This window comes from Lynx rufus, unplaced genomic scaffold (assembly GCF_022079265.1).
Source record: "Lynx rufus isolate CCGP_SWC_20201006 ecotype Redwood Valley unplaced genomic scaffold, mLynRuf1.p SCAF_15, whole genome shotgun sequence".
In the NCBI taxonomy this organism is placed as follows: Eukaryota; Metazoa; Chordata; class Mammalia; order Carnivora; family Felidae; genus Lynx; species Lynx rufus.
This window is the reverse complement of record NW_025814829.1, coordinates 44,981,387-45,006,870: the sequence shown is the minus strand read 5'-3', so window position 1 is coordinate 45,006,870 and position 25,484 is coordinate 44,981,387. Positions and strand designations below refer to the sequence as shown.

The 25,484-nt window shown below is 47.7% G+C and overlaps 1 protein-coding gene across 2 annotated transcripts in view; it reads right to left on the bottom strand.

Annotated features, from left to right (window-relative positions):
• ASTN1 (astrotactin 1) overlaps positions 1 to 25,484 on the bottom strand; it is a 300,064-nt gene that overhangs the window by 77,787 nt on the left and 196,793 nt on the right. For both annotated transcript variants that reach the window (XM_047077313.1, XM_047077314.1), the window contains exons 9-12: positions 18,137 to 18,211; positions 11,301 to 11,438; positions 10,641 to 10,791; positions 2,066 to 2,232 (exon numbers count right to left, since the gene is read on the bottom strand). In XM_047077313.1, coding sequence (XP_046933269.1) covers positions 2,066 to 2,232; positions 10,641 to 10,791; positions 11,301 to 11,438; positions 18,137 to 18,211 — 531 coding nt within the window. The remainder of the gene's footprint in view (positions 1 to 2,065; positions 2,233 to 10,640; positions 10,792 to 11,300; positions 11,439 to 18,136; positions 18,212 to 25,484) is intronic.

Sequence of the window (25,484 nt, the reverse complement as noted above, 5' to 3'; positions counted from 1 at the left end):
ATCACAGTGTTAAGTGGTGAGAAGTGATGACGGTGCCCTTTACTGGGTGACCTTGGGTGAGTCGATTAAACTCTCTGAGCTTCAGTTTCTACAACTGTAAAAGGCGGGGGAAAGGCTGCTTTGCAGAGCTGTTGAGAAGATCAAGTGAGACAATGAACTTAAAGAACTTACAGTGTCCCCGGCAAACAGCAAATACTCATCAAATCCTGCTGTCGCTATCATCAGCAGAGGGACGAATGAGGTCCGTGTTACCGCAACTTTAACGGTTCATATTCCGCATTTGCCATTTACAGATTTGTGTTAACCGGTATGAACTATAGCTCTTTAACTTTAAGTGCCTGTGATTTAGTCTTTACACAAAAGTATGAAGTCTTGGAACTCTTTTGGCAGGCCATATACAGGGGCTTGGAGAGTGCTAAATTCACACACATACCAAATTCTGACTGAAATCAGAAAGAGAGTCCAGGTAGGAACCTACTGCATTAGTCCAGTACACAGATGTCCCCACAAGGGATTCTATAGCTCCAGCCGAGGTCTGGGACAAGACAGTGAAGTGGCTCCTTCCTGGAACCATAACTCACTGTGTCTGGAAAGAACCGTGAAGCCAGCCGATCCCCTCTCAGTCCCTCCTAAGTGTCCTGACAGCTCCCCCTTCCGCACTGCCCCACTCGCCCCTCCTTCTTGGTGTTCATACATGTGTCCCACCGTAAACTCCTTTGAGGGCAGAGGCCAGTCACCTATCCTGCGGTCTCTCCTGTATCTAACACTTAACTAGGTTCTCTGCACAGACCAGATGCCCATATGTATGTTTACCAAATAATTTATGAAAGTATCTCTATTAATTGAAGCGGGCCAGCCGTACCCCACGACATTATAGAGACGTTGCAATTTAGAACAAGTTGCCACTTACAGAAGGGAATTTTACAAGAAACTGAAGGTAAAAACTATCAATTGAAAAGAAACAAAATACAATGAAATACAATAAAATAACATTAGCACTCCACCCAATAATCCTGTCATGATTATTCAGCAGGCACTGGCTTTTAGCGACAAGCTAGCATAGCTTTATTATTATAAACATTGATTTTCATTGCAAGACTCTTAGATTATGAGATCCTTGAGGGCAAGAACCATATGTCATTCATCTGTGCTGCCCGGGGGCTGGCATGGTGTGTGGCATAAAGCATGCACCCTCCCTGACAGCGGGGGAGACAGGGGTGGGGAGGGGGAGAGGAGGGAGGGAAGGGAAGGATCGGGGAGAGAGAAGAAGGGAAGGAGGAAGGAAAGCGGAGGAAAGGACAGGCAAGCAAACCATGAGTGTACAAGAATGGGCCAAATCGTTATTTACTTTATAAATATAACAAGCAATGGTCTTTAAATATAATTCTAGTCAGTGGTATAAATGTAAATTTTGAGGGAACCGCAGAATTAAAGAGAGAGAGAGAGAGAGAGCCTGGATTCTAATCCTGATCTTCCCGCTTACCAACTCCCAGTCTTGAGGAGCATCTTAACCTCACGGTGCATTGGTTTTCTCCTCTGTAAAATGGGGTGGTGCTGCCTGCCCTGTTCCCTCACACATTTATCCTGGGAACAAATGAAATGAGGGCTCTTTGACTGCACCGAGGAATGACCAGGTCAGGGGGAGGGTGGCTGCATAAAATGCTGGGGCTTTGGGGGCAGAGTTTAATCATGTTTCCACTCCTCCAAAGACTTCCCCCTCCCCTTCTCTGAGAATTAATTCGTTTTACACAATCTTTCCCAAGCTTTTGGGCCATGAAACCCTTGTGTCACAAAACACAGTTAACACAGTTGCGCAGAACAGTTTGGAAAATTCTGGGGTATGCTGGCAATGACTGCGGTCAGCTTCCTCTCCCACGGGGATGGGACTAGACTTTCCCTGAGGGTCCTCTCAACTCTTGACTTTTAAAGTGTTGCTCTTCCGGTCCTGCAGGCTCTTTCTTCAGAGCCTAAGGGCTGGCCTAGGGTGACCAGTTCATTTAGATTTACTTTCCTGGCTTTAACACTGACCATCCCGCATCCCAGCCTCACGGGCGGCTCGACTCACCCACAGAACATGAGGATGTTGTACAAGGTGGGGTCATCCGGGAAGGGCGCCATCTGCTGGAGACACAGCTGCTCACAGCCGCCATTGAAGCCATCTGAGCAGTCCACCCCAATGTGGCGGTCATAGCAGCCAGAGCTGTCCTTCATGGGGCTCAGTCCGGACGGGCACTGGAACAGTCAAAAAAACATCCACGCAGGGAGGTGAATCAGGGGACTGAGTTCTCGGGGAACCAGAGTGTAACCACTCATGCCTATTCTTAGCACTCGGCCTTGAAACCATTAACATTGGCAAGTAATGCACGAATTTCCCACCGTGCTGGACTCCCATTAAAAGCAAGCGACCTTTTTGACATCTTGCTTCTTTTCTCTGGGCACAGATCACACACATTTGCATTAAAGCCAGTTCCTCTACACGGGCTAGAAGGGGACGTCACAGCAAGACAAGAGTGAGGTGTGCTGGCCTCCCAACTGGGTGGCAGCAGTGGGGCAGAACTGAACAGCAAAGCAGAGACTTCTCTGGACTAGTTGGACTAAGGGGAGGGAGTGCTACTGTCTGCACTTAGTATTAACAGGACTTTTTTTTTTTAACATGCAAACATGTTGCCAACCAGATAGCCGACGGTGTTGGAGAGAACGGGCAGAGCCAGGACTTCCAGCTGGAAGGAGGAAGTGGACTTTCTCCGTGACCCTGGAGGGAGATTTGACTGCTCTCCTGGAGGGAGTGGCCGGACCCACAACCCTCCCGCCTCAAGGATGCCTGCGGAGGACGCGACACAAGGGCATCTGCTACATGACACCCACAGGTGCTGCGCTTGGGTCTGGGCTTTGTCCCAGTGTCCTGGATGCTCTTATTGTGCAACGATTAGCTTCTCTGCACGGCTACGTCCTCAGTAAATTCCCCAGGAGTGCCAGCAAAGATAATCCAGGTGGAGATGTCAGCCAGAATCTGGGCAAGACAAAGGGGCTTGGTGAGCAGGGGGAGCCCTCTCACACACCAGGCCGGGTCTAACTCATCGGTCTTACTCATTCAGCTCTCGACACATCCCCTTGAAGTACGGAGCATGATCGGTCCCATGGGACAGGCGAAGAAGCCGCAGCACAGAAAACTTAACTTTCCTAAAGTCCCGCTGCCGATCAGGCAGGACCACACCTAAAAACCTGGCAGGCTGAGTATGGGGGTCCGCGACTCGGCCGCCCCATCATTAGCTTCCACAGCGATCTGTCTCTCGCACCATAGTCACTGTTTACTGAGCACTTACTAGGAGCCAGTCATTACGGTGGTGCTCTGGGTATTTCGTCTCACAGCACCCTATAGGAGGGTCCTCATTTAATCCATGCGGAAACCATTAACATTGCCAATTAACGGCACTGGAGCCCGCCAAAAAGAGTCAATGAATGTGTTTCGCCTTCCTGCTTCTTCTGTCTGTTCAATAGATTCGGCACATTTGCGCGACGGCCGGAAGAGGGGTTAGTAACTTGCTCAGGGCCAAGCCGCTAGTGTGGGGCCGAGCTGGGGGTCTGTCTAGAGATGATCTGCTTTTAATGACCGTGCTACACACACTATCAACTAACGAACGCGCTCCTCCAAGACCAAACCGGAAAACGTTCAAAACCTGGTGGAACAGCGTCAACCCTCCCACCCTCCTCCTGCCCTGTTGCCTGGCTGCTTCTTTTGCTCGACTGCCAAGCACTCTGGCCTAGGAGCCCGGGGCTGCCGCAGGTGGGCCTGGGAAAACCCGCCTCCCCTCCCCGCAAGATCACAGCAGGATGCGCACTGTTTGCTGACACTAATTCTGCAATTTCCCAAACAAATGGCCCCTCGGTGGGCCCACCGGGCTACCAGGCTGGCCCATCCCCTTCCTCCCCATGAAGCCAGCTGGAGTGCTGGAAGGTGAGGGCATTCAAAGCCACTTCCAAGGGCTGCCCCACGTGGTGCAGACCCAGATGTTCCAGATGATGGTAAACAAGCAAATGAGGCAGCTGAGGATGGCACCCCATGTTTTGTTAGCACCCCACCCATCCACCTCCTTGGCCATCCAGCTGTTAGGGCAGATGTGCCACCAGAAGGGAGCTGGCTTCACCACTGTGAGGCTGCCCCGCATGGATGTGGAAGTTCGATTGGAATTAAATGGGCTGCCCTGGTTGCTAGGAGTCCTTTTTCTTTTTTCCCTTCTGTGAAGCTTAAGAAAAGCCATCAAAGTAGAGACAAAGCCAGTCCTCCTGTCGTTCCCACGTGTGGTTTCAACCCTTGCATCGGCGAGCTCACCAGCCAGGACTCCCACCTTCCCAACCACCCGCTTTTTTTTCCACCTGCTTGTTTCCATTAAGCGTGATTTCTGACGAAGACTTCACCAAAGGAAACCCAAGCAGGCTTTGTTCCAGAATTCCAAAGCCTGGCATATCCACAACTTGCCTGGCCCTGATGTCTGGATGCCCACTGCTGTGCCAAGTTGGACCACCTGATATTTACAGTCTCTCGGGAGATCTGGAGAGAAGATGGTTAGCTGCCTTGTCCCAGTTGCATTGTTTCTGTTGTTCTTATAAGCAAAGCGAGAATAACAATAACAGCCATCGGGAGTTAAGCAATTCCGTGTGCAGGACAATCAATATATATTATCTTCAATCGCAACAACACAGACTTTTTCTCACCTCACTTTACAGATGAGCAAACTTAAGACTCAGAAAGATTAAGTAGTACCTTGTTTCAGGTCACAGAGGTGGAAAATGGCAGAATCAGATTTTGGAACTAGATCTATTTGACCTCAGAGCTCAAGTCTGTCTCTTCTACTCTGCTGTGCTGCTTCTCAGGTGTGAGAAAACGTGGACTCATTGGAATCCCTAATGAAATAAAGTCAATTCAATACATCCACAGGTAAAGCAATCTGGTAGACTTGTTGTTTGTTTGATTGTTTTGAGCAACTCCCAGAGTACATCCTGGGATCAATTATGGATTTGTAGGTTTAGCCTAATATTCTTTTTATTTCTATTTCTCTCTGTGTCTCTCACTCACCCTTCTCCTTCACACACACACACACACACACACACACACACACACACACATTATGGGTACAAATATTTATAAGGCAAAAACACTCAAAACGTCCAGAGGGATGACCCTGAAGGCAAGACAAGCTCCTCAATCACTGAAAAAGAGGCAATTATCTTCACTGCACTGTAACTCACTTGGTCTGCAGTTCAGGGAAAAATATTCTTGAAAGATTTCCAGGAAAAAGAAGGCCGAAACCGAAAATACAGTTTTCTTCTCAACCCTGGTGGAACCAGAACACCCATTCTCCAACAGGCCCGATCAATCAAGTTTCCCACAGTTGACGTTTGTTTTTGTTTTTGCCCACATGTTCCGTGTACTGTTGTGGTCACATTCTGGACTCCTCAAAATCTGAATCTCAATACAAAAAAAAACTACTGGCTCCAAACCATGCCTTCTTCTTAGAAGTATTTGCAGCCACAGCCCAGTTGTCAGGAGAGAAATCTTGCCTCCAGGAGGAGTTAGTATTTTCTCTTGGCAAGTGTTGGCCATTCTCACCTCCTGGCTTGTGCACGAACTCTCCACTTACTCCTTAAAAGAGCACTGTTTGCTCAGGATGGAGCCCCAAAGTCATGTATTAACTCCTCTCATATTAGGTTACATTTAGCAGTCCCAGAGCCTTTAGAAATGAGGGGCTTAAAAACAAAACTCCGTTTATTATGGCAACAACCCTTCCCCATCAAGAAGGTCTAATAAATGAGCTCATATTTTAGCGACCCCTAAACTACACAAGGTTAATCATCTTTCATGAGATGCTCATGGCTTCTTGACTTATTACTGGTCTAAGGCATCATTTGCTAATGAGATTAAAATGATGCCCCCCCCCAATTCAACTTCTTTTCTTCACTGTCTCTTCCCTCTTTTTCTCCCAATGATTTTTGGTTGATTAATTACTTAGGAGTCTAGTCAAATCTCACTAGGCCCGAGACACACACCCTTCTGTTCCAGATTACGAGGCAGATGCTGTTAGCCGATGACTAGGAGTGATGGACACGTGAGCATGTTCGGGGCCCCTGGGAGAAGAGGAACACTTTCCCGCAGGTGAACCTGCCTTGCCTTACCTGGATGATTCATAAGATATCCAACCATAATGTCTACTCCAAACAAGCTCCCCTTGACTACATGGCGATCTTCCTTTTACAAATAATGATTTCCCTGACTTTTCGATGGGCTCGGACATGCCAACCCAAGCCATGCAGGACTTCTCCCAAGGGGAAAGTTTGGTGGAATTAAATTTATGTTTCAGCTTCCTGCCCCCATTTCTCTGAAAGCCTCTGAGGCATAGGCTTCTGCTTACTGTCCTACGGAGAGAAAGAGATATGGTCATCTGTAATGGTCTCTGCACATCTGTGCTCCAGCAGAGGTGAAATGACACATTTGGTGGGAAACCACTGTGGGCAGCATGTGGACAGAAGGGCGGCAGGGTCACTGGGTAATTCAAAGCTCATTAGAGCATAATGCTCTGGCAGGCAAGGTCATGTGTTCATTACACGGGAATGCGGGACAGCTGACCCCTTGCCTTCCAAGGCCACGGTCTGCTCACCTAAGTGCACACGGATAGTGCACCAAGCAGAGGCATTTTTTGGCCACTTTCAGGAAGAGTGTGGAGATGAGGAAGGGGCAGTAGAGCATGGGCTTTCTGTTATTTTAGAGCACTGGAAATAATTTTCAAACCTTCTAAGCGTTTTAACTTAAAACTCAACAGGTAGGCTGGATGAGAAGAAGGATGGCCTGGCTCAAGCTGGGAATGGGGACCAGCATCCTGCCCACCAAGTCTGCCCCAATCCCACTGCCATCTCCCACCTGTGGCCCCCAAGGGTGTCAGCAATATAACCTCCGGAGCCTGTGAACACGTCCCCTTACGTGACAGAAGGCGCTTTGCAGGTCAAGTTGAGAGGGGGAGATTATCCTGGATTATCCAGGTAGACCCAACGTCACCACAGGAGCCCTTAAAAGCGGATGAGAGAAGCTGAAGATCAGAGAGCAGGTGCTACAGAAGAATGGCCAGAAAAAATGCAACGTAGCTGGCTTTAAAGATACAAGAAGGGGACCAGGAACCAAAACCCTTGGGCAGACGCTAAAAGCTAGAAAAGCCAAGGCAATGGATTCTCCCCTGGAGCCTCCAGAAAAGAATGCAGCCCTGCAGATACCTGATTTTAGCCCCATGAGACTCCTGTTGCATTCTCACCTAGAGAGCTGTAAGATAATAGATGAGTACTGTTTTAAGCCACTAAACCCGTGGTCCTTTGTTACAGCAACAATAGGACACTAATACAGTCACTTCGCAGGACCTTAGGGAACTTCACAGGACACAGAGCCCCCGCTCTGGTGCTTTCCAGGGAGGCATTACAGCTCCCACCTCAGCACAGTAAGGACAACGGGTAGAAGTAAGACCCAAGTTATCAGCAGCGGGTGGCTGACCTCTGCTCCGGGAACCTTCCCAAAGGTTCAACAATCCCCGCTTTGGGAGAGTGTTCTGGTTGGGAACTGAGAGACCGTGGCTTCCACAGGTCTGTGCCTTTCACGGGCATTTGTTTCCTGTCCTCAGAGACAACATAAACAATAGGGCAATTAACTGGGTAGCAATTAACCCTGTGGGAGTCCATGCGTAACCGAGAAACGTGTCCTGCCTTCCTAGAAAGAATGAAGATTGAGCAGCCCATGTGCACCAGCCCCACCTGTCTGGCTTGCAGCCAATCGGGAAAATACACAGGTGCCTCCTCTTGTCCCACATCCCTGTCCCTTTCCCAGGTTCCTTCAGGGCCAGTGTGTTCGGAGTTCCTCACCTCTTTCTCCTTCCACAAAAACATACCTCTCCTGAGAAGGCTTTCGGTTGGGCACCCAGAGTACTGAATGTCAGGGTTGACATGGAGAGGAGAACGGCAGCCCAGTTCACCCAAACGGCACTCCGGTGCCGCCCAAAGGCTCCTGGCCCTGGCCCACACCTCCAGACGACTCTGGAAGGCTCTGCTATCAACATCAGAGCTCTCGCACAGTGCTGACGTCTGGCTCAGCTCACCGTAAGTCTCAGCCGGATGACAAGGGTCGAGACGCGGCACATCGGCCCTCACCCTCCAGTCCTCCTGTCTCAGGGATCACGCGCGTGATGGCCAAGGAAAAACAGTCTGTTGGGTGGCCTGCCAGTCACCCGGCCCCTCCTCCCCCCAACAGCCACGTGGACCAGTGACTTCAAAGTATTATGCTAATCCCAAGCACTGGTATAATTGCGTGACTTTCTGCCGCGGCTCCAACTCTAAAACGCAGCGCGGCCTTATTGCAAATGCATATTCATCAGAACTATTCCTGCTAGCTTCGTCTCACAGATTACAGTGTTAAAAGTACAAAAATACACCAGCAAGGCTACATGCCAAGTAAAAGGGGCTAGGATCACCAACAGAAGGCACTTGACAGGCAACCGTTCGGGGATCAGGAAAGGGGCAGAGAGGTGGAGAGCATATCATGTGTAAGTCTACGAAGGTGTGAGCGCGCTCCGATTCAGCTGGGACCGCCCGGGGTCGGGGGGAAGGTATTCGTGCACGTGCACACAGTGTTTGAGGACTCAGAGGGACCCGAGAGAGTGGCAAGGAACGAAAGGTTGAAATCTGAATGAAGAAATGCAGGTTGAATGGTAGGGAAAAAGGTGGCTCGGCTGGGAGCTCCATCAGACAGTGAAATTGTCTACCAAGGGACCCAGTTGGGAAGCTCATTGCTTAAGACGTCTGAAAGTGGACCAGCCAAAGGGAGGGGAGCCCTGTGGGACACCAACTTACCCCCCCCCCCCCACCCAGCTGCCTCTGGAAGACAGAACCCGCAGAGCGCTTCTCTTTGTCCTTGCCCGGTGGTCCTCTGTTTTGCTTTGCCTTCCTTTGATGGACCGGCCAGGTCTCCGCCTATCTGCCCCCCAGCTCTCTCCCTTTTCTTTTCTTCCCTTTCTTTCCCTCCTCAGATGAATTGGGCTCCTGTCAGCTGCTGCCTGATCTGTGAAAGTCCTGGGAGGCCTTAGGGCTGAGAGAGTCCCACCCTGGATCCCAGGCACATATCCGTCTTTGATGGAGCACAGCTCCCGGAACCAAGCAGGTGCTCAGAGACAGGGAAGGGGTGTGTGAAAGAGGGATTCGGCCCAGCCTCCTCACAGCTTGCCCCTGCTCTGGGTCCCTTTCCTGAAACACAGCTGTCAGATTGGGAAGCAAGACGAGGCACCGTATTCTCCCTCAGCTGAAGGCTCCTGGCCCTGCCCCAGAAACACAGCAGAACTATGTGTCTCAACAAACCATCTCTCCCTCTCCTTTATGCCCACTTTACATCTGGCTTTCCTGTCTGTCTTCCTTCTTTGTCCTCTCCTCTCTGTGAGGATTGCATCATTCTGCCCTTACAAGAAAGGAGGGCTGGTAACAGAAAACAGTGCTGCTGGGCATGAAAATGCCAATATAAGGGCTCGGGCAGCTGATGGCTTCATCCGCTCCTGCCTCCATTTACCTGCATGGTTCAGTCACTCTTTATCCACAGTGCAGGAGCTATCTTAGTCCGCTCTCGACCAAATGGCCTATTTAGGTCCTGGCATCGCATATTTACATGTAGCCAAAGTCTCCATAGCCGATAACAAAGCAGAAAACCACCTTCGGTGAAGTAGAGTTCACTGCTATGGTGGCAAAGGGGACATATTTTTACTTTTCCCTACCGTACCTGGCGCAACTTACTTCTTTCATCATTCTGGTCTTAGGTAGGTTTCTCCTAAAATCTCCTATTACAGCCAATGTGATCTGACCCTAGACAAAGTAGAATTTCCTATTATGGTCAATACAGTCTATTTGCTATTAGAGTCAATGTCATAGTGTTAAGCAGCTAATTAATTCTCAAATTGTTTGGGGGTAGCCCTCACCAGTTAGATTGTAAGACTAGAAACAAAGAATCCTGCTATGTGATCCATGAAATTTCACTAGGATAGTTATAGTGCACACAGTAGGTGCTCTATAAATTCTTCTTGATTGACTAGTGATTAGCTTCTCATCTCTGTCAAGAAAAAATTCGTAATTTAGACTAGACAGTGGTTGACAACTAGGGAGGGATCATTTTGACCTTCTCTCTTTTTAAAAGTACTTTTTAAAGTTTATGTATTTTGAGATAGACAGAGAGCGAGTGAGCAGGGGAGGGGCAGAGGGAGATGGAGAGAGAGTCCCCAACAGGCTCCGCGCTGTCAGCCTGGAACCCGACGGGCGTCTCGAACTCACGAACTGTGAGATCATGCCCCGAGCTGAAATGAAGAGTCAAATGCTTAAACGACTGAGTCGCCAGGGTCCCCCAACCTTCTCTTTCTTCTTTTTTAAAGATTTTATTTTAAAGTAATCTCTACACCCAACGTGGAACTCAAACTCAAGAGCCCGAGATTAAGAGTCACACGTTCCGCCCACTGGGCCAGCCAAGGCGCCTGGTCTTTCATTCACAGTGTATTTGCGTCCGTTTATCTGCATTATGTGTTATCCTGGGCGCCCCCCAACCCACTGGAATCACAAGCCTGATGGGGCAGACGTACCACACAACCAGTGGAGTCCAGCTTGCGGTCCGAGATGCATCGGAAGTTCTTGCTGCAGCCCCCGTTATCCTTGCTGCAGTCGCGCACTGGCCCAAAGGAATCTAGGAGAACCTCCAGGCTGTCAAAGGAGGACGAGGTCATCAGCTCCTCTCTGTGGGGAGACGCAGGGGGAGGGCGAGGAGTCAAGGCAACTCCAGGTACAACAAGCAGCATCACCTTCCAAGTTCCTCTCTAGTCACCCGCAGCACGTCTCACTCTCACGAAAATTAAAGATCAGCCACATTCTGAGCCTTGAACTAACAAATTATGGACATTCTCCATATCTGGGAAATGAGCCAAGGCTGTAATGCCTGGTCAAAGAAGGAGGTCTAAACTCGGGCAAGGAAATTAACATTTTATTGCCTGTCAGTCCTTAGGGGATGTGGGAAGTGCTTACAAACTCTAATTTTATGTCCTCTCCCAGAGCATGAGCCTTGGGGTGTGCAATATTGACCCAGATAGAGTAGATCCTGGCACCGTGTACAGGGAATCTGAAGGCAGCCTGCCAACTTCTCCCTTCGGCTCGTCGTGACTCCTTTCCTAGCTCCTGGCACGGGCAGGTAGTTCCTCACTCAGCGCCCCCAGCCAAATGTGGCCCCAGCACCCTGGGCCCGGACTCACCTGACCTCCACAGCGTCCTCCATCACTGTCATGTCCGTCTTACACTTTGCCGAAGGGTTGATGGCCAGTTCAGCCGGTGGGATCACAAAACTCTTGCTGAGGGGCAACCACATGCCCTCCCCAAGGGTGTAGGTGAATCTGCAGGGACACCCAACACCAGGGGGTTACAGCTGGGGAGTAACCACCCCGCCAGGGGACCTGGCCTTTTGCTGTCAGGGGCTTCCTTCTCGGCCCTCGCCGCCTCGTCAGGAAAGGGAGCTGGCCGCCATGCCATGGATAAGATGACGGAGTCCCAGAGAGGCTGAGAGGCCTACGCCTGTGCACATGTCCAGCCAGTTGGGGGAACGGATTATGGCGCCCACTCACCAGCTGTTTGAAGTGGTTTTTATCAAGCCCTAAGAAATCGAATCCCAGTTTCCTTCAGATGTAAAGCTGGGCTTCCTCAACCCTATGTCAGATATAATTGGAAGCATTTTAATTGAAGAGACAGGCTGGCCTCCCACCGTCCCCAGCCCTCAGATGGCACACCCACAGTGGTAGCGACGGCTTCTCTTCTTGTGCCTCAAGGAAGCCTCCAAGGGAAAGGAAGACGGAAGCTCCCTCTTTTCAGGTTGTGTGGAGCACACAGAAATGAGGGAAGGCAGCAGCCCAAGGGAGAAGAGAAGAAGGGGAACGGGGCAAGCCTGGATGTGTTCGCCACACTCCTACCCACATCCTCAGCTAATGGCAGTAACCCTCCGGAGACAGAGGAGTTTTTTGTTTTTTGGTTTTTTTTTTTTTTAATTCTTATAACAAGGGCTGAAAGGAATAGAAGAATCAATCAGCATTTCAAGGGAGAGCTTAAGAAAACCGTGAAAGATTATTTGTTTATTTATTCATTCATTTTATTTCAAAGGCATTCAAATACCCTGTGTTCACAGTCAAAAATAGTCTATGGGATAAAAGCCAGTGTGGGTGGGATATCGCAAGGCTGTGGCAGTCTGGCGGCCCCTTCCAACTTAATGTGGAGGGAGGAGCAATTGAAGAATGCATACAATTAAACAGAACCCAGCCCTGGCTTGATCAGCACGCTGGTCACAGAGCACCGCTTCAGAATCCTGCTCATCCGTCTCCCTTAACCCACATGCTCCCTTCTCCACTCCCTGGGGTTGCTTGAGATGATGCTAGGAAACCAGACGGATGGCTTGCGATCTTTTATGAGAAATGCAGTCCTCTGGAACGCTGGCCGCGGAGAATGCCCACTGACCCAGGCTCGCGTGATTTTCACCCACTCCCTAATGGACAGGCAGCCCGGGGTGCTAGAGCAGCTGACAGAAGAGAAGGCGGGTGCCCAGGGGAAAGGCAACACCACTGAGCAAGTGGGATGGGGCTGGGTCTGTGCAGGGATGCAGGGAGGGGTCTGCACCAGGTGAGGGAGGCCAGTTAGTAGGGGACAGAAGAAGACACTTGCCACTTCATTCTTCTGTGAAGCAGCTGGCAAAATGGAAGGCATGCCAGCCCCTTCTCTCTCTCTCTCTCTCTCTCTCTCTCTCTTTCCCTCTCTCTCTCATCTGGCAAGATTAAGGAGCCGATTAGGGCAAATGATTGCCCCTAAGTGCCCGGAATTTGAGATTCAGAGACGGAGTGGGTTCGAAGGCAACAATGTGCAAGGTGTTGCACGGACATGGCATTTCAGAATGGACATTCTTGAGGGTAATATTACAACAGGCAGGCGGGGGTGAGGACACCACTAATATTATAAGTAAGCTATTGTTTCAGCGAGAACATACACAAGTGTGAATGGTACCAGGGAGGAAGCAGTTTATTTGTTGATTTGGACACAGAGGTGAATTTTTGTTTTCTATTTTGGTTATAAAATTACAAGTTTGCACTGATGCAGAGCAACAAATCTGGGACCTGTAGCTTATAATTTATGAAACAGATTTTCGGAAACAGTTGGCAGTTCTAGCATATTTCTGACGGTTAATTTTTCTTTTGGAAGAGAGAGTTCCACGTCCCTCTGTCTCAGTGTTCCCCTCCTCCTCTGCATTCAGCAACAATTCAGAGGGAAAAGTAAGCCATCTCTTTCCCCAGCTGAAACTGTTCAACAGCACCCTGGACCCACAGAGCACAGTTTACGTCGCCAACAGTGTCATTCTCACCCCCTTCTTCAGCTGCTTCTTTCCCCAACCCCCGCCTCACATTTTGTGCTTCTACCCTGCAATCGGACTGTCGTCTCTAAAGTCGCCTTAATTTCCTCACCTCTTTGCTTTGCTCTTAAGAATCCTTTCTGAATTTGCTTCCCTTTCTTTGCTGGATTCCAGCCATGTTAAGACTAAGTTAAAATCCCCACCCCTTCCAGAAGGCCCTCCAGGATCTTCACGCTCAACCTCAGGCTGAAACAAAGGACACTCGTCTGTGCACACACACACGGTCCCTGGCTGCCCCCAGAGATGGTGACTCATGGCCACCTTCTCATGTCTATCACCACGCAGAAGAACGTGCTCTCTTGCGTGGCAGGGGAGGTTTCTTTGCCATCTTTGTATCCGCACTGTCCACCACCAAGTTTTGGCCCAAGGAGGTCACTCCGTAAATATTTACTGACTGTTCAATAATGAGATTCAGTTATGCTCCCTAGTTTGCATAGGCTCCGGGATGGATATAATCTCCATTGTCAAACTTAAGGGAGAAGTGATGGCGAAGATCATCCTTTACTTAGAGCAGGATGCGGGTCAACCTCCGGGTCTGAATGGATTTAGAGGTCAAGATGGATCTGGGTTTCGTATTGTGAGGAACCTCCAAAGGGCACAGTAGTTTCTGAGACATAACACTGTACCACGTCAACAAGAAAAACAGTGTAATCTTCGATGTCTGGTAGGGCCGAGGTGAAACCCTGTAAGAGGCAGCAAAGCCAGATGTGGCTGAGACTAACCTCAGTTGAGAACTCTCAACACAGCAGGTGCTCTGTATGCTGCTCCATTCACCCTCAATACAGTCTTCTCAGATTGGCCATTTGGCTCCACTTGACTAATTTGTCAACTAACATTTTAAGGAGTTTAGCAACCTCCCCAAGGTCACCTCTCCATAGGTGGGAAAGACAGGGGTTGGTCTGATACTCAAGTATGGCTCACAGCAGCTTTCCAGCCCATACTGGCTCATGCCCATGAAATTCTAAAGTTTTCTTTTCTCTGCAAAATTTACTGAGTAACTCCAAAAACCAAATATAGAACAAACTGTCAGAGAAAAAGCTGTGTCCTGAAATCTCATCTGTCCCTCATTCATGTAGATTTGGCAGGAATGACTTCAGAAAGCCACCAAAGAGAAATTGGGAGAGCATCTGGAATGCTTTCCCAAGTTGGGCCTTCTCTTGCGACAGCTGGGGGTGACCACGACAGTTGATGGCTCAGCTGTAGGCTGAGTCCTGCACACGACACTGTTGAACTAGCACTTGAAACTTCTGTTCAGAAGCGAACCCTTGCCAGAGAGCACTGGGCATAATAAGCCTGCACTCTCACTGTGGCTCGGCATGAAACAGAATGTGGGGAAACTGACGGTTAGCTCTTGGCATCTTCACTCTTCCCCAGGTCCGGCCATTCCGGGATGAGATGTTGTTCCCAGTGACACAGGTACACATTTGGAAGGAGGGTGTCTGAGAGAGAAATCTGGTCTGCGCCAATCCCTGCCACCAGAGGGTCTAGTGAAATGGCATGATCCTCACCATAATGGAAAGAATGTCTCTGGGACCACACTGGGTTTGCAGAGGAGACTCGGTTCAGCTTCCTTGGACCCTTTGAGTCTAGCTTGGGCCCTTCCCAGATTCTTTGGGATTGCAGATTACCAAGGTTAGGTTGGGTAACAAGGTCTTTATTAATCTGGTTTCAAGCCCTTCGGAAAAACCTGAAATGATCAGCTACAGACATTTATTGGAGATTTACTGTGTTCAAAATCATATATTAGATAGTAAATATTTAAAGCCATGTAGGGTATTACCCCTTCCCTCAAGAAGACGATCATTTCATTGGAATAAACAGGCAACTAAAAAGAAACATGAGATGAAATAATTGACAAATAAATATTACAGTCAGTATGTTATAGATGTTTGGAGCGGGGGGGGGGGAAGTCTTTGTGGATTTGGAGAAGCTTGAGAGCAATGTTTCTCAATCCTGGGTAGAGATCAGAAGAACCATGGTGATTTTAAAAAACTCGTGGCCTGATCCCATGCCCCTGAACTTTTCAATTAATGGGTTTGTGCCAGGGAAGATCACTGGCCATTTTTGAAGCATGCTGGGATTCTCCTGGAAGATCGGGGTTGGAGAACAATTCTTGGATGAGATTGTAAATTTCTTGAAGCCATGGGCTATGTCAATCATATTTGTTTGGTCATATCTACAGCATCTAAACCGGTGCCTTGCAGTGGTAGGTGCTCAGTAGATATTGGGCTTAACTAAGATTTGACCCAGACCATGAAAACGAATAATGTTCATATTAGAAGAAGAATATATATTCTTGCTAGAGGAAAGAGGATGAGCAGAAGTGTAGAGCGGGAAGTGTTCAAGTTGCCGGGGACGGTGGATCAGGTAGGGAATAGATTTGACTAAGAACAGAAGGTTCCGGGGAGCCTGGGGGGCTCAGTCGTTTAAGTGTCTGACTCTTGGTTTCGGCTCTGGTCATGATCTCACGGTTCGTGAGCTCGGGCCCCACAATGAGCTCTGCTCTGACAGTGCAGAGCCTGCTTGGAATTCTCTCTCTCTCCTTCTCTCTGTGCCCCTCCTGCTCTCTCTCTACTAAAAAAAAGAAAAAAGAATGGAAGTTTTCATAGGAGAAGGGCAACTTATAAAACAGCCTTGTACATTGGCATTCAAATGTGGAACGATTCAAATGTCAGAAATGTGCAGTGGCTTGGAATTCATCGGGATACTAAATCATGGGTGAACAGAATGGCAAGTAAACAGTCCTTAGCTTCTTGAAGAGATTACAGTCACTGACCAGGTCATAGAATTTTCCACAGTAGCCATTGGCGGGTGGTTTACTCCGACCCCAGGGTGGTTTTGATGAAAGTTCTTAATACCTAAAATAGGTAAATCATGACCCATTGCTTTTACCAGACAGGCAAGTTATTGTCATGTTAGGGGCCAACATGATCGATTACCCCACTGGCTCCTGAAATAACTGCAAGGGTCAAACCATTCAGCTGACCCCTCTGCAGTGCGTGGGTATCACATGCAGTTGGCAGCTAACATATCTGAAAAGAACAAATGGTACTTGTAGGGATGGAAGCACAGTTTTTGTACAGGTTCTGCTCTAATAGCAATTTCATTAAGGCCCCGGTTTTTCAAAGTGTTGGTTTCTGACTTTTAGGGGAGAGGAAACTTATGCACATCAATCCGCTGAACTCCACCAGGCTCTCCATCTGCCTTAGCTTTATCACCCTTGGAAGGTCTTAGCAGACCAGTGGTAGAAAAAGAGAGAGAAAAAAAAGTCAGCCAAATGATAAATCCTTGTTGGAAAGTTTAAATGCCCAAGTCATAGTCTAAGGAATATAGCTGACATCTTGTGCAGCACGAATCCTCAAAAGCAGCCTGCGGCCAATGCCATTAATGTGACCCAGCCTCCCCTGAGAGAGACATTCAGGAGGGAAAAAGGCAAGGGGAGGCCCTGTGAAGAAGCAGCTCTGTAAATATGCACTCTTGCTAAGAGCATGCCTTAAGAGAACACTGCAGGGGCCAAACCCAGGCCATCTGGGGCCAACACAGAGGAGGAACCAGAGAAGCTGGGGTAGAGGAGTCGGCTCTAGGGGGCAAATGCAGGAGCAAAATTAACACCTAGGCCAGGCCAGGCTGACAGGAAAGGTCCCGGGAAGGGACCGGAAAGGAAGCGGAGAATATGGAGACTCAGCACTCTGTACGAGTGCAGGAAAAAGGAAACAAGCTCTCCATTTGCCCCACACGGCCCGCCTTTTCTCCGGTAGAGCCCTACACTAGCTTAATGCATCCTTGGCAGGACTGTTTACTTCCTCCATCAGAGGGCATGCACGTAGAGGCACATGTATTCACATCCATACTGCCAGGCCACAAGCAATCTCAGGTACTCTGCCGGTAGTCAGCAAATACTCATTAAATGAAGGACACGCTGACAAAATAAACGCATGCTAAGATCTTAGTTTGGAAATAAAGTTGTGTTCCGGCTAAAGCCTGGCGTGAATTAAACTTCATGAACATCCAATAGTTCGCGGCGGCACCCAAATTCTTCCTCTGCTGGTTGACTTTCCTAGCATGTGCTCTTCCCAGGTATGTAGGTAGAAATTTGGGAGGGACTAGAAATATCCAATTTGATTAGGAGGGTGGTAGATAAAAGAAAAATAATAATGAAGTAGAGCTGAGAAAAGGAGGAGGCAGGGGAGGGACAGATTCTGAATAAGACTTGACGAAAAAGGTGCAAATTAAATGCAAAAGGGAGAGGCAGAAACTGACATTAATTGCCTGCTCTGTGCCAGTTTCTGTGCCAAGGGCTTTCCCTGCATTATCTCATACATTCCTCACCACAATACAACCAGGCAAATAACGCGGCCCCATTTAACAAACGCAGAAACTGGAGGCTCCAAGAGGTTAAGTAAATTACTGGGGCTCCCAGAGCAGGCAAGCAAGGAAGCCAGGACCCAAACAAGGGCTGTCTGCCCTCAAGAGTTCTCCACGCTGTCACTGGGCGTGAGTCCGGGGCCAGCACTTTTGTAATGAGGAGGGCAGAACAGCTAGATGTGCTTCCCATTTTCTACTTTATCTCTAGGGAAGAAAGGTCAGTGCCAAGTGAGACATGGGGCTTGTAGACATACGTAAGCAAGTCCCTAGACAGCCACTTACCTGAATATTTTATCAGAAGGCTGTTCTCCCAAAACCAGGTCAAAGCCCCGCTGAAATATTGTGTAAGGCCAAGGCCTAAAAGGAGAAACATCATTCAATTAAAGTCAACTCCGCAAACACTCTCTGAACATCTACTTCGTGCCAGGCACCATGCTGGGAACTGGAGACCCAAAGACACGGAGGTCTCATCCCTGCCCTCAAGGATCCCACTGACGGGAGCTCACGTAAGACCCTGGATGCTGGAGCCAGACCAAGAACGGGATCAACATAAAAATCACCGAACCACTAGGAAAGTGGAATGTAACAGACATGACAACCACAACTACAGAAACAGTAAAATTATATTAAGGTGGACCTCACGTAGCTGTAATTCACGGTCCTTCTGATGTAGATTTAACTGACACTTAGCTTTGCCTCACTTAAAAAAAGAGGGTCAGTATGACTTCTTGGGAAAGACGATGCCTCTGGAGTCAGACGGTTCTGAGTTCAAACTCTGTTCTGCTGTTGGCTTACTGTGGCCAAGTTAGTTGCCTTGTTGAGTCTAATTTCCTCTTTGGTAAAAATAGAGTCTGTAATAGGTGCCTCCAGACCACTATGAAGATTAAGCAAACCTCGTAGGCCAAAGGCACGGCTCATACAGGGTCCTCGACATGTTCCCCTTCCCTCCTCAAAATGACAAGAAGGCTGACAGGTTCCAGATGTTTTCAAACATTTTAATGCCATTCCTCCAAACAGAAACAGTTGAAATGGTATTTTTAAAATGATTCTTAACTACAAGTCTCCCTTATGAGCTTCTAGGTTCTGTCACTTATAATTGAAAGTAACAAAACTATTTTATTTAAATAGTGCATATATCTTTTGACTAACCCAAATGTCTAATCCAAAAAGTATTTATTCATTTGAGGCAGACTTAGGAAAGCCCGCAATTGTGCTGGGTACTAAATATTGTACACTCTGGATGAACTGAGCCCTTGTTCCCACGGAACCCAATGATTGAGGATTTTACTGGAGACTAGAAAAAGTCAGCAGAATAAATTGACATAATTATGATTTGGGGCTAAATCTAATGCTAGGAACCAACCCAGTGTTTGTCATTGTGGGTGCCATTACCCAAGAGAGTGCATTTGGGGACATTTATGGTTGCTCTCCCACATAACGATTGGACACAACGATTGGAGGACACTGCTGGCATTTAGAGGGCAGGGCTAGAAAGGCTAGAATCGGACAGCGCTCAAGATAGCTCTGTGCAACAAAGCATTTCCGTATGTCCTACAAACTACAGAATGCCTCACTACACATTTACATAGGTTAAAACTTGCCTATCGTGACCTGAGCCAAGATGCTAACTCCATTTACACATAAGCACAGAGCAGCTTGTACTGCTTTAACCTATGACAAATTTTCTGGGTGCATAACTATGATGTAAATCGAGGGAAGATTATACCTTGTTACTTAGAAATTTTACCAAGAGGTGTTCATAAGTTTGGAAAATCATATCATTGTCTGCAATGCTGCTAACGATCTTTGAATCACCAATACAGCACATCTGGATCAGCGGCTACTGCTCTTGGACATATCGCACATCATATGTTACTTTACTTATTACATTCTGGTGAATCTACATTCGGGGCAAGTGTCTGTCAACTTTATTAAATTCTCCTGTTGCAATAGTACCACAGCATTTACACATTAGAAGCTACTCTATCATTATAAAGTATTTTCTTTTTATTTCTCTTTTAAACACTGTTAAGGCATTACATTTATTTTTGAAATCTTGCGTATATAGATTTTACTACTTGTGAATTTCATGTAAGGGGTTAAAATATTTGTTCTATTTCATGTAAAGGGGTTAAAAATATTTGTCATAAAACAGAGTGTTGGGTCTGACAGGGTTGAACACCACCGACGTAACTCAACTAGTTAACCAATTAACTAGCCAAAGGAGTCAGTATTTGCAAGGGGAGCTCCTGGGACTATAAACCGAAGTGGCTGGGATGAATGCATTCTCTTTTATGCTTACTATTTATAAACACTTTGTTCTTGGAATTCAATTTAGAAATACCCTGAAGCAACTAGAGTTGGCTCCAAAAAGGACCCCACATTGTATTATGAATAACCCCTGCATCAAATCAACAGCTCTCCCCCCATGTGTCTTTCATGTTTGTTCTGTTCATTGGAGGTGAACCCACAGAGAGGGGTTTGAATATGATTCTTTTTTTGCTGAACAGCGAGTGGTGGCTCATGAGCTGCTAAAAATTATGCATTAATTAAAGAAACAGTTTAGAAATCACGAGGGGAAAAAGTCCCATGTGATCCTTGACACCTAGAAAGGGGAAATACAAAGAGAGAGAGAGAGAGAGAGAGAGAGAGAGAGAGAGAGAGACATAACTTTATCTCTCTGTTGGGCAAAATAGCATTTTATTTACTATTAGTTTGATAATTTTAAATAACACACATTTTGCCTTCTAGTCATCTCTAGTGCTCGAAACTGGTACGATGTGTAATTAGAGTTAATTCTTGGCATGGGTCCTAGGTTGTTTGAAAATATATGTTGAGGAGCCAAATTTTAGGACTGGCATTGATTACAATGTGAACAATTAACTGCGTAGAAGAACATAAATAAACCTGTGTTCAAGCCATAGGTAATAAATCAATGAGCCCACTGATTAAGCACACATCAGCATGTTGCTAGGTAGGTCAGGTCAAAGAGCCTTCCTGCTCTCGAGGGGCCTGGAGATCGAGAAAGACAACTCAGAATCCAAGGGTGCAGATGTGCAGGGTAGAGCTTGCCCACATCACAATGAGAGGCAGCAGGGCACGTCAATTAGGATGTGGGTTCTGGAGCCAGTCTGCCTACTTCACATTCCAGCTTAGCCACGAATCACTGTGCGATCTTGAGCAAGTCCTTTAATCATTCTGTGTCCCCATTTCCTCACCTATAAAGTAAGGCGGATGGTAACAATTATATCCACTTGGCCAGGTTGTGATGAGGCAGAACTATTTAATATAGCTAAAGGGTTCAGAACAGTGTTCTGGCATTTAGTGAGTGTCCTACAAGCATTGGCTAAATTAGTTAAATTTAGCAGTTACCTGAATCAAATACATATTCTAATAAGAAGGTTCTCAAATTTCTATACAGGAACGAGTGTCTTGCCCTAGGGTGCGAATGCCATGGCAATACCAGGCTTGAACTCGGGTTGTACATGTATGCGTGTGGCCTGGAGAGGAGGCAATGATAAATATGGGAACACCAAGGCCCCACCCCCCACCTCCCACCCAGCCGTCACGTCACAGGACAGTGACTATACTGTGTTGACATTAAGTATAGGGAGAGGGGGGAGAGCATGTGTGAAACGGCGAGAGAAATCAGAGAGGTGGGATTTCCTATTTGATTTATTTAGCAGATATTTATGGAGGGCCTACTGGGTGTGAACTGTGATACTAGGCAACAGGAGTTGGGGAGATTCTTGCCCTCAAAGGAATCTACGGTCTTTCTGAAGAAACATGTCTGGCCAGACAGAAGAGAATGGAGTAAACGGGAGGAGGGACGGAGTTACAGGAGACCAGCTAAGTGGTACTGCAGTGGTCCAGCACTCCTCCCGGCCACTGGGAAGGCTGGGGGTTGGCAGGGCATGGGATGACAGCAGCGGGGAGCTTGGTGCCCATGAGCGGAGAGGCTACGGTGGGGGTGGGGGCAGCATACAGGAAAAGGCAGGGGGTAACACGATGAAGAGCTGGACCTGAAAGCCCCAAAACCGCTTTGGGGCCGAGTTATCCGTGACCAACTGAAAGAGGGAAGGCCTCTGTGTCAGGGCTGTCTGGGTACAAGTCCAAGTAAGACAATGGAACTGGCCTCACCAGAAAGAGGCCCATCACTGAGACTCTCCTATCCAGGTTTAAATGGAAGTTGCCGTTGGAGGGGGGTGCCTGGAAACCAGGCCCCAAGGCCCTCAAATTGTCCCCCTCCTCTCTTTGTTTGGTTTTTCACCTTTCAGGCTTTATTCTCTCAAAAGGCCAACACCCATGCTGGAGACTTGGTCTCCAGCAGCTGCCACTCCTGTCTTTCCAGGGTCAGGCCATAGAGGAGATGTCTCCCCTCCTCATTAGGAAAACATAATCCACGGAGGAACTGCTTGACAGGTCCCGAATCACGTGAGCAAAGCAGACCAATCTCTGGGGCCAGAGAAGGAGAGGCATCTAAGCAGAGGCAACCCCTGTTGGGTTTTCAGGGCTGGAGCTGGGGGGGAGGGTGAATGTCAAACACATTTCCACCCCAGCTTCTACCTGCTTGTGGGGCAAGAGTGCTGCCTCCCTCAGAAGTGGGTGGCATTACTGAGCAGACTGAGCCAATACGAGTTTTGTGGGAAGAGCACAGGGCTGGGGAGTTGCCCACGGACCGCATCAGGATGGGTGTGGGGCAGAAGGTGGAAACCTGCAGTTGGAAAGAAGCTTTGCCCTCTTGACTTCAACTCAGAGGTGTGGGCTCCAACATTCTCTGTCCTGCATTGGATAACCCAGTCCCCTCGTTAGTTTGGGAAAATTAGCAGAATCAGAGGTCAGGAAAGAGTTGATTTGTTAATTTCTTCATTCTGACAAATCAAGACCCTGAAGACTGTCCTCCTGTGTGGGCAGCCACAGACGGCCTAGATTCAGGGTCACAGGCCAGCAGGGGAACCATCCGGAACCATTGCCTCAAGCAGAAACACAGTCCGTGCCGCAGACAAGCCCCACAGTAATGCAAACTGGTATGCTAGAACTATTCGCTATCTTTTATTTGCCTCTTCCTCTCTCCCTGGCTCACACAATACCCAGTTTATGCAGAACCTTTCCTAAGCCCGGGCAACTCCCAAACTTTCAGCTACTCTCCTCACCCCTTCCTCTTCTTCTCCAAGACACATCAGTACTCATGGGGTTCTCCCTTTGGTCCTGGTGTTGGGCTGGGCCAGAAGTTGGCTGTGGCCTTGTCTTGACTTGACTGGGTGGGCGTTTCTTCCATGACACCACCTAGACCTAAGTGAGTCAGTGACCACTCTGCACGGTCTGCTCCGCTGGATGAGCCCTCACACTAGCTCTCCCGGTGCACAAAGAGACCATTTCTGTTGCAAACGATTTCAAATTCTGCTTTTCGATCATGTGCAGCCTTCCACTTAACAGTGGCACCTAGAAATGGAGCTTGAAAGCTTTCGGTCGGCATGTCTGGTAATGGGCTTCCTTGTGGAGAGCTCCAAACTCATTGCCTGGGAGGGAGAGGGGGAATAGAGAGAGATAGATAGATAGATAGATAGATAGATAGATAGATAGATAGGAGGGAGGAGGGAAGGAAGGAAGGAAGGAAGGAAGGAAGGAAGGAAGGAAGGAAGGAAGGAAGGAAATAAGCAGAGGGGATAGAGAAAGCAGAGAGAATACATACATGTACGTATGTACGTATGCACGTATGTGGGGGGGATGTGTGTGTACACAGTTCAGTGTGGAGAGAGGATGCTTCAGCTGTAGGCATTGATAAATAAGGCATGTCATGGAGCTTCTTTTGAACTTATATTTTCCCCCACCTGTCACTAAAGAGAGTATTTTACAAATGAAAATTATGTGTCCATAGTTACATAAAAGCACATCCTTTTAAGCTTGCCTCTGGCCCACATTCAGCTAAGTTTAGGGTGGAAGCATAGTCTCTGAAATTCCAGCCCAGCTAGAGCTACACTACGGGGCTCTGGTTTAGAAGATCATACCCATATGTAATATGACAGGCTTTTGAGCAAACGTTCCTTTCCCTGGCTAGGTAAATGCATTTGCAAGCAGGGAACGGTGAAACAAAGACAGAACAGAGGTTCATTAAAAAATGCTTCTGGAAAGAAGGTAGTTTGCAAGATATACAGGAGAAAAGGTGAAGAGAAAAATGGTAAAAATGACTTTTCCAGCTATGCCGTTGGCTGAAACATTCCATGCCTCAATTTATCCTAATGATAAGAAGGGGAGATTATTATGTGCCACTGTCTTCACAATCAGTACCAGTTCTGGAAGAAGTAAGTACTGGAACGACTGATGTCTCAATTATTTGCTAAACCCATGGCTTTGTCACAAGTTAAATAATAAGGATAATGATGCTTGATGTATCCATAGGATGCTTTAGGGCCTGGGGGCCCTTGCAGATTTCTTTCTTTACCTGGAATTTCTCCCCCTCTCATTTCTGTGGGTAACTTATACTATTCTTTTAAGTCTGGCTTAAAAATTACTTCCCAGGGGCGCCTGAGTGGCTCAGTCAGTTGAGCGTCCTACTCTTGATTTAGGATCAGGTCAAGAACTCACGGGTTCATGGGATCGAGCCCCGAGTCGGGCTCTGAGCTGACAGCACAGAGCCTGCTTGAGATTCTCTCTCTCTCTCTCTCTCTCTCTCTCTCTCCCCCTCTCTCTGCACCCCTAGAAATAAGTTAATTAATTAAAAAATAATTACTTCCCCAAATAGATCTTCCCTGGTGCTCCAAGACTAGGTCATGCCCCTTATTATATAAAACACCCTGCACTTTTCTTCAGAAAACCTATAAATCTAATTAATGTATTATGTATTCGGTTACTATTTGCCCTCATCAGATACAAAGAGCCCTGCCATCATTTTTGCTCTCCCTTCACTGTCTAACATCACGCCATCACAGAAGAGGCACTCGGTGAAGAGCCAGATGACATGACAAATGAGGCCAGACCCGGTCTGAGTCTGGGAGGACGCAGTCCCACTGTGCCACACGGCCTCGGGCAAGGCACTTAATTTCTCTCAGCCTCAGTATCTTCATCTATAAAACGTGGAGAAAAGAGTAGCTGGAGTCGTATATAAATGAGGGTGTATATATTAGCACAGTGCCTGCCACACGGAACAAATTCAACGACTAGTAGCTACGGTCATTATGACCAACACCACCATGTGATGAATAAAAACGCATTTCTAACATTACGTTCTACTTAATTTTTTTCTAACGTTACATTTCCAAAAACAAAAAGCAAAACAAAACAAAAAAACCAAAACACCATGATGACCGTGGTATATTTTACAAACTCATGTTACCTCTAAGCATGTAAATCTCATGTAAAAACAAATTAAATATTGATATGACTTTATTCATTATTTAATGTCTGTTATTTAGAAGTTTTTATGTAGCAGAATACCATATTTGTAGGTTTACAAATACCAAATTCGTAGGTTTAAAACCCGGCTCTACCACTGACTAGCCCTCTGCCCTTGGTTAAGGTCATGAAATCCTGCCACCAGAACATTCCATGCACTTGCTCCCGTCATGCCCAATCCCATCCTGCCCCCATCTTTCCCCGACATTTCAGTGTCTGGCTCACTGTCCTCTCTGAC